General features: G+C 32.5%; 1 protein-coding gene across 1 annotated transcript; it reads left to right on the forward strand.

Annotated features, from left to right (window-relative positions):
- The first annotated feature begins 280 nt into the window (after positions 1-280).
- On the forward strand, positions 281-8,582 carry LOC135923364 (uncharacterized). The gene is made up of 3 exons (XM_065458064.1): positions 281-423; positions 2,597-7,796; positions 8,489-8,582. Exons 2-3 carry the CDS (start codon positions 2,764-2,766, stop codon positions 8,580-8,582), a joined length of 5,127 nt encoding a protein of 1,708 aa, XP_065314136.1. The 5' UTR covers positions 281-423; positions 2,597-2,763.
- Positions 8,583-9,738: the final 1,156 nt, after the last annotated feature.

Raw genomic sequence — 9,738 nt, forward strand, 5'->3', positions numbered from 1 at the left:
TACTTTTTTAAAAATAAATGAAGGAAATATAAATATTAAATGAATAAAAAAAAATTGGAAAGAAAGAATATAAAATAAGAATTAAAATGAAATAAAATAAAATAAAAATAGATGAAAAGGAATTTTTATAAATTTAATTTTTGCGTAAAAATAATAAAAAAGAATAAAATGAATTAAAAAAATTAACCTCGCATTTTTTTCTGTTTTTTTTAAAAAAAAATAATAAAATTTTCATTTTATATAATCCAGTTATTCAAATTTTAAAATTGTTTTTACTACTTGCTACTAGTAATTCTGGATTTCTGCGAAAGTTCTTAAATTTGGATTCTATTTTATTGCTTAGCGTTTTTACCAATATATCCGATGGATGTTTTCCGAATCACGATCCTTATTCACTTAGTATACTAGGAAGGCCTGAGCAAGGTAAAAAATTTAAACTTATGGTATTATTAAAATAATACACACTTCTTAAATAGTTGAATAATTGTTATTTTTTAATAGTTATACCTAGTTTTTAGCTGGGAACTATTACCCTTCATCGATTTTTTTTGTTGATAGTATTGCACAATTTTAATGAAAATAGAAATAAATTAACTCTTAAGCGCTTTAATGTTTGGCAGATTTTCTTCAGTACGCGCCTGGAGAATAGCCGATTTGTATTTATTACCCAACTATATTTGTAAATGATAATATATATGATTAAGGTTTTAAAAATAAAAAAAATAACAGATTTTTAATGTTAATAAGTACCTCTAGCCCCAACTAACATCCGTTGCATCTATAGTAAAGCATTTGGGAGGCGCCCATCGTAGGTATATGCAACTCCGTAGTAACAGGATGTCAGGACCCCAAACAAATTTGCTTCTAATTGGTGGCGTAATCTTTAGATTAGAAATCCCCTAAGCGATGAAATTGAGGTTCAAGTTGATATCTTATCACTATTTCCAATTAATTATTTAGTCCTGCAGGGTGTTTAAAACGCCTTAAGTGTTTTAGAAAAATTTAAAATTATATCTTACAAACCAATATGCTTAGATGAAATTATCATTTTATTTCAAATAAAAATTTCGCATTCACATTATTTTCTGTAGTTTTCGCGAAAATTTTATTATTTAATACTTATTAATTGAACATCGGATTATAGGTATATTTTTTAAAATTTTTATTATATTTTTGAATATCATGAAATACTAATAAGAAGAAGGAAATAAAGAATTAGGAAGCAACTCAAGTGGAAGACTTATACAGTTTCAAGCATAAGGTTGTTATTTAGGGAACCCATAGCCAGCCTGCCCATCTAAATATTATTGTTTAGCTCACCCGCCCGTCTGCCCGATGTTTCAAAAAATATTTTTCCCATTGTTAATTTTTTTTATAGCCATACCATTGCAGAGAGTTAAATCTAACCTTGGCATAAATAGTATTACGTTGAATTACCTTATAGAGCCTCAAACCCGCCCGATCCAGGGATAAATTTAAAAAACTTTATCCAGCAAATTTAATCCGAATATTATTATTTTTTCATAGTTCTTAGTTTTATTTTTTAAAAAATACTCTATTTGAAACATGGGAAAAAAATAATAAGCCCTGATAGGGAAATTAAAGATTTTAATGCTATATTCATGAAAAGAAAAATAAAGTAATTTAATTTTTTTATCAAAGTTCTACCCCGGCCCTAAATTAAACATTTTTAATAGAGATTCAATCTGACCAAATTTATTTGAGTCCGACCGAACTCGGGTCGGTTAGATCTGTTTTACAGGGTTCTAAATAATTATCTATTTATAACAAAAATCGAAGTCTTTAATCTAAGCCTAATTTTATTATATCCCTCTAATCTAATTACAGCATTTTCTTTTCTAACATAATAAAAAAAAGAGGAGGGTTAAATTTCTACCTGAATTTATAAATATAATTAACGGTTAATTTTTTTCCCCCTTTTTCATATATATTCCATATTTTATTTTACTCCATTTTCAATCATTTTCGCATTTAATAAAAGGAGTTTTTATTGAAAATATTTAATTTTTTTATTTTTAACATATAAAAAAATATTTATTTTTATTTTCGTTTTGTAAAGAGTAAGATAAAAAAAAAAGATGAAATTAAAAAGAATAAAAGAAAAACAATTTAAAGGATGAAATGGATGAATGAATTGATGGAATGATTGAGCTAACTTAACGAATAGAATAAAAAGGATTATATCACTTACTGTTAGTGCATATCCTTTAAATAAAAAAAAATCGTTATCAAAAAAAAGGAAGATATTATAAAGATTACGGGGAGATGAAAAGATATAACCCATATAATTAAAACTAATTTATATGGTTATATTTATAACTACCTTTTGATAATTTTTCATATCAACCCAAAAAATAAAAAATTGAATTTAAAAAAAATATATATATTAATTACCCCCCCCCCCCCCCCACGCTTTTATTGTCCCAATATTACTTTATCAATATTAAATACACTAAAATTTATTTGAATAATTTTTGTCAAATGCTAATAATAAATTATATTATAAATTTTTTTTAACAATATAACCTTGATTAAATAATATATAATAAAAATTTTTCCAATAAAAATTACATAGATTAACATGAAAAAATACAGGAAAATTAGTATTTGACGACGAATATTTCCATTCAATTATTCATAACCAATTTTTGTCATGGTGCGCGAAAGAACTCTCAAAATTAATAAAATTTTTTGGATTAACATATGTTAAATAAAAATTGAAGTTTTTCTAATATATATTCCATGTTTCCTCTATCCGTTACCAAAATGAAGTGCCAAAGACTGAAATCAGCGTTCGGAAATAAAGAAGAAACATACGGGGTGCCTGTTACCACCGATAACGCCGCCGACTCCTCTAGTCAATTATTTTTTCCCTTAGATTATTATTATATCATCTCTTACTATACGAGGTTAAAAAAATCTATGGTTGTGAAAAGCGAGTCTCATGGACTATATTCGCACATCCTACCGATAGTCCACAAACACTTAATCGAAGTTAGCTTCTTCTTGGCTAAATTCACTATCCTTTTTATGGCTGCCACATTTTACGCAGCTAATCTATTCAAACAGAATTTTTGGCGACATTATTTTTTGTCCGTCACCTTTAACTTTACCACCCTGTACAAAACAAAACAACATATAATATTCTTATTGCTCTACTATTCATTATTATCCGTATATACGTGGTCCCCTGTCAAATCCGACCCCTTGAAGAATTACGTACGACACAATTTGAATGGTTTTTCCGTTCACGATAAAAACCTCAATTTCGATTCCTTCAACTCATTCGACACTAATAACCGAAGATTATTCGATAATTTTGGTGAGAACGAAAATCGAATCATATCTCTGTCACTGAATTCTCAGCCGGCTCGAACCAAAAAAGCTATTAACAGTTTCAACCTGAGCTATTCCTTGGTCAAGAATTCTGGTAAACCTTGTTTTCCTATGGATTCCTGTGAGCGACCCGATATACTGAACGAGGAGTCAAACTTGAACCTCCGCAAACAAAGTGCCTCCCATAAAAGGCTCAAGAACTGCGAATGCGACGCGGATTGCGTTATCTACGGTGACTGCTGTGCCGATTTTTATTCCATCGATGCTCCCGACAATGCAAAAATTGATCAAAAAGAAGAATATCCTAAATTCTCTTGCAAACACGTGTCGGGGTTGTACGATATTTACATGGTGGATGAGTGTTCTTCCGCATTACTGAACAACCATAATCTGAAAGTGAAATGCCACGCTACGGATTTCAAAGACCCCCTAACCTTTATCCCTTACACTGACTCTCGCACTAATTTTACTTACCGAAACATATTCTGTGCGTTATGCAATAATGATCCTTCTATTTTGCCCTCGCTCGTTCCCTGGGCCTCTACTATAAATTGCGATTTTTCACCTGCTTTCCCTGCAAATAACAAATTATCTTCTCTAACGACGGAATCATTTCTGGCCCATTATCTTAACCCATTGAACCCTTCGTACTCTAGCCTTGTTCCTTACACCTTTCAATACGATTCCCATCAAAAGTTCCTAGTTTGGCGATTTCCCCATGAATTTTTTGACTCCAAAGGTCAAGTAATAAGGGGTGAAAAAAACGTCTCCAACAGAAATACGGGAGATGATGGTGGTAGTACATGTTGGTGGAAATTTTCCCACCCTTCCATGACCATTATTACAAATTCGAGGAAATCGTTCATACTCAGAGATACTTCCTTAGACAAAGGCACCGATGGCTTTGAAAATAATGCGATAGGCCTGAGAAAATGTGTGCCAAAAGTAATCGACGATTGTTATCAAATCGCAAATGATACTTCGGTCATTTCTATCACCTCCGGATATTCATGGACTAGCAACGAGACTAAGGAGAGCCTGAGGGCAAAATGCCGTGCTTACACCGCTAGAGTATGGTCCCCCGCCTACGTTTACAAGAATACCCATTGCGCTCTATGCAACGGTGGTCAGGTTAAAGCGCTTTCGGAACTGAGCTGTTACGACGTATTCTCATCGCCCGATCCTTCGAATAGTAAGAAATATAAATTCAACAACGATCACCTCTACTCCAAGTACGGGCTCAGTTTACCCCCCACGCTAACTTTTTCATGGAAACTCATGTCGGATGGTAATTTGGCTGATCCTCTGAGAAAATGTTTACCGGGAAATATCTGGGATCCTTTCAAATCTCTGTGCATTAAACTACACTATTGCGCCAAAGGAACAGCTTACGACGAATCTTCTTCGCATCCATCTTGTGTTCAAATGAGTGCCGAAGAAATTGCGAGGTTAGCCAGCTACACATTGTCTACTCTTAGCAGTGAAAATTCTTTGTTGGATCCCAATAATTTTATATTCACGACGCTCAATTTGAACGAGAACAATAAATACGTGCTAAAAGATATCGACAATATAATCAATTCGCTTGGAGATGTTATCCCCTGCATGAATCCTAACGAGATAAATTCCGCTTTAAGCTTTAGTTATCGGAGCGATAGGAATTCTCTGACTAAAATTATCGCCTCGCTAGATCCCGACGGTTCTAGATTTACGGTGTGGGGTTCGGACAATTACGAAAGTTTAGACACAGGAAAACAGGGACCTCACTCAATTAGACTTAAAGCCTCGCGATTACCTCCGTCTTACAAGATATACTTAGACTATTCGGCCTTAGTGAATCCCGGAGAATACTACTACCTGGTTCAAGGCACCAGAAATCCCCGATATAACGGCGGGGAAAATAAGCATTTACTCTCTTTGCTCTCTCTAAGCCCTTCCGACCTAAAGAACGGGCAACGTTTAGCGGCGGGGAAAAAGAACGATTACTATAGTGACAACGTGAATTCTTCCCCGCTCTTTGTGTGCACTGAGACGCTCATATCCAAATTCCGGCACGACGATCCTTTTTACGAAAAGAAGGGAGGAGACTACGGCCTGAACGGTCCTGCCAGGGATTTTGTCTGCAAACGAAAAAGAATAGTAAGTTACTTAGCCCTTTTAATATCCTCCGCAATTTGCGTTAGTACCGTCATTTTGAGTCTTGTATATCGTTGCACTAATAAAAAATGGAACGACGAATGTATACCTTCAAACATCAATATTCTGGCTGTAAATGATAGCGGAAAGAAAAGGAGAAAAATGGGTAATGATATAATAAACGAGGGAAGAATAAAAAAATTGGGAATAGCCTTGGAGATTCAAAGTCCTTCTGATACTAATCGTTTACTAATGTCTATCCACTCTCTTGAGTGCGCCTTGTTAAATGCGCTCCTAGTCCTAGCCATGTTCTATTATTACCACGATTTGTCGCCATCCTTAGATTCTGGTTTCAAATCTTCAGTCGACCACTATTATCCGAGATGTTTATTCAGTCCTAACCAACATATGTATTCGCATTCCTTAGATAATTCGTCGTTAGTGGCACTTAACAAAACCTACGCTAAGCATATCCCTATGGTCATCACAGAAACCCTTAAATTGGGTTCCGAATTTTCACTTAAGTTTATTCAACCCTTCATCATATTTTGCCTATTCTCTAACCTGTTCTGGCTCGTGGCTTTTTGCTTAAACCGCTTTTTTGGCGCATTACAGGACTATAGAGATGGTACTAGTGATCATTATTCCGGTGCAAAATTTCAAGAAAATAATAAAAATTATATTTTGGATAGGAACGAGGGACCAGCCCTAGCTCGCCGTCACATGTCCTACGATTTTTGGAACGGGGCGGTTAGTTCCAAGCTCCCCTGGTTGCGTTACCTCGTATTCCAATGCTCGGTTTGGATCTTAGCTTTCCTCACCACGGCTCTCTTTTACTCCACCATAGTTATTTCCAGCTCTAATACATTTTTGACTCCCGATTTCTCGCATATTTTGAGAGATGGCAACAACGGATCGTCCAATTATTCAAACGTGAAACGATACCTTTTCTTGACCGTATTGGACGTTTCGCCTCTATATGCTCCGCGTCATAATAATAGCGAATTAGCTGAATTTTATTCCCGATCCTCCTTATTACAAGGGAATGGCGATCTTTGCCAAGCCTGCTCCAGTGTACCCCTTATCAATCCATTCTTCGGTCTATCTTTCTTACTGCCTCTAACTCTGTGCACAGTTTCTCTGGCCCTGATACTCAGCTTATCTGTCATTTGCCTTAAAACCGGCAACTTATGGTGCTTTAAATTACCTTCCTGTCGTTCGAATGTGGCGGTCAATAAACATAACCCTCTAAAGTGCTACGAGAGAGGGAAATCGCATCGTAATAATAAGAGAAACGGTACTTCCCATGATAAAACGGCGGACGAATTCTATTCGTCCCCTCCTCACAATGGCAGCCTACTTTATCCCAAACTAACTGGCAATAACATCAACGAATTTAACAGTAACACGTCGTCTTCGACCAATTCTTATACTCAAAATAATGAAGAAGACCATAACGTTGAAAATAATTATGATCGATTGATCAATTCCGAAAAATCGCAGCGAATCGATGCCAAAAACAGCGGCGAGACAAGCACCAGCAATAGCGGAAGTACTGATGACAATTTCACTAGCCACGATCCTCTTAACAAAAAACAACCCACTCTGCCCATGAGAAATAGCTGTTATAGCGATAATAAAAACACAATGAATTACGGAGAACTCAATTTTTCAGACATAGCTACAATCTTACTCATAATCATCACCTTAGTCCAATATGCCTTACTATCAGCTTCATCTACCTTAAATACCGCAAAATCTTCTTCCCGATTTTCTCACTTTTTGGCCAAGAGCGACAACATTTATTGGATACTCTATCTGGTTTTCACTCTCTTCCGATCTCTTTACCTTTTCACCCGTGCCGCCATCGAATTGAATTACTCATCCAGCACTGCCCAGGCTTTGGACGACGATCGCGCTCTAGATAAATCCAAATTCGCAGATTCCAATAACAAGTACCTCAGCCCCAAATTTTACAATCCCCTCGGCACCAATAAAGGCTCTTACGATGTCTATTTCAAACAAAATCTGTTGAATCACTCATCTCACCTACACACCCCCTGCCAGCTTAAGACTGACCATAATAATAACGTAGAATTATTACGAGAAAAATTGCTAGATAATCATCTAGCCAACAATAGCCCTAAAATTTGTAATAGTACTGCCGCTCCCTTCCACCATAATAATGATGATGCTTATTATAATAACCATAAGATTTACGGTCAGAGACCTGACAGGTTCATGGAACTGGCTCTGGAACAAGAGAAAGCTAGACTTCACAGTGTCAGAGATATAGAAATTTTGTAGATAAATACATTTATAAAATTAATATTTCTTTATAAATTAGGAAATTTTGTTAAATTTTTAAAAAAGATGAAAGAAAATTTAACAAGAATTCCAAATCCGTAAATGGAGCAAATGGCATTTATTCATATTTTGCAAACTAATCTCAAATTCTAATTTCAATTTTGTTTGTGTAATATAAGATTTTCTTTTGTAAAATATTTCCAAAATTTTTTTTTTTACCTTTTAAATAACTTAAATAATTTTAAGACGTGAGAAAATGCGATTTTATATAAATATTTTTTTTTGATTTAGGATTTTAATTTTTCAATTTTTATAGATAAGGAATGAATCATTTTTGATTAAAATCATATTTTTTAGTGATATAGTTCTATAAATTAAAATAAATTCTTAGTTGCTAAATGGAGTATACTTAAAAGAAGAAGAAAATATAAATTTTGGGAATTTTTATTCATAATTGTCGTGCTAATGTGTCAAGTGCTAAAAATTAACAAAGATATGTTTTCTGTATTTTTTTCATTTTTTCCTTTATTCATCTTTTTTGGTATGTATTGTTTATAAATATAGTTATAATTTGTGTAATGCATTATATTATAGTGTAGTTTTATAATGTTTATTGCCAAAATACACAGGTAACAAAAATCCACTCACATATGTTTACATTTAAAAAAAATTTTTTTTATTTCCAAAGGGCTAAAAAAAGGACGGGAGGAAATATTAGAATAGAAGGAGCGAATTCTAGAATGACAAAAAAAGAAATATTATTCATTTTAAGAAAATTATAATAATTTAATATATATTTTTAAAATATTTCTGTGTTCTTTTACATATAATCTAATGTTTTATATTATTATAATAAGTTATATATAATATATTATAGAAAATAATAATTTTTGGACAATTCAATCTTTGATTCAGTTGACACTTGACACTGTTTAAACAAAAGTGAACTTTTTCTTACATAAAAATATCATATTTTACATCATAAAAATAATTTTGTAATTATCAATTAATATTAAAAATGATATTAGGATTTAATTTTTGGATTTATAAATACTTAATTAATAATAATATATAGCTATAATAAACTTATTACTGGGTTGTCATTACGCTCACCCTCTTATTTACTAAACGTAATTATTTTTGATGTTAAGGACAGATAATAGAAGCTAAAAAGTAACGAGTATATAAAAAAAAATTGTTAAAATAATTACGAAATTACTTGAAAAAAAATGGTGAATTGATTTTTGACACGTTTTACGCATTGCAATCTATAATTACTTCGACTTCGTAAATAAGAACAGATGGCTTATTACATATACCAGCCCATTAGTCAATTATATAAAAAAATATAATATTTATACCTTTATAAAATATCGAAATACATAAAATCAATGACTACTTTAAAAAAAAATGAATGCCATTTAATTCCTATAAATCTTACATTTTTTAAAAAAGTATGTTTTTGATTAGATGAAAGATTTTTAAAAAATAACACCTGAAGGATTTATTTTTAGCATATATATCATAGTGGTTTCGCATATCCTTAAAAACTTCTTATGCCGGAATCATATTCCAGAATACACAGAGTATATTTACCCTGGCAATAGAACAATTTAACTTTTAAAGTACCTTAATTTATATTAATTCTTATATATATTTTTTTCATATAAATTTTTGAAAAAAACACAAAAATTTATGGCCAAATTATTCTGAAATTCACAGGGAAGGTACTCTATACATGCTGGAATATGATGTCCGCAAAATATGGTTTTTTCCTCCTCAAAATCATATAAGTGATTTAAGTTTTTTAAATTTGTCAAAAACACGGGCATATATCCCATTTTTATTTTTCCAATTTTATCTGATCATATTATTTCAATTTTTTTAAGCTCAAACCGTCCGGGATTTTATAATTATACCCAAGCTCAGTCAGAAGTT

Source organism: Gordionus sp. m RMFG-2023, chromosome 1, assembly GCF_954871325.1.
Source record: "Gordionus sp. m RMFG-2023 chromosome 1, tfGorSpeb1-WG-v2, whole genome shotgun sequence".
Lineage (NCBI taxonomy): Eukaryota > Metazoa > Nematomorpha > Gordioida > Chordodea > Parachordodidae > Gordionus > Gordionus sp. m RMFG-2023.

Bases quoted from the DNA above. Each gene is read 5' to 3' on its own strand.
- LOC135923364 (XM_065458064.1), top strand. From the start codon at position 2,764: ATGTTTCCTCTATCCGTTACCAAAATGAAGTGCCAAAGACTGAAATCA. The intron at 7,797-8,488 runs GTAGATAAATAC...TTATTTCCAAAG, and splicing joins GTCAGAGATATAGAAATTTT to GGCTAAAAAAAGGACGGGAG.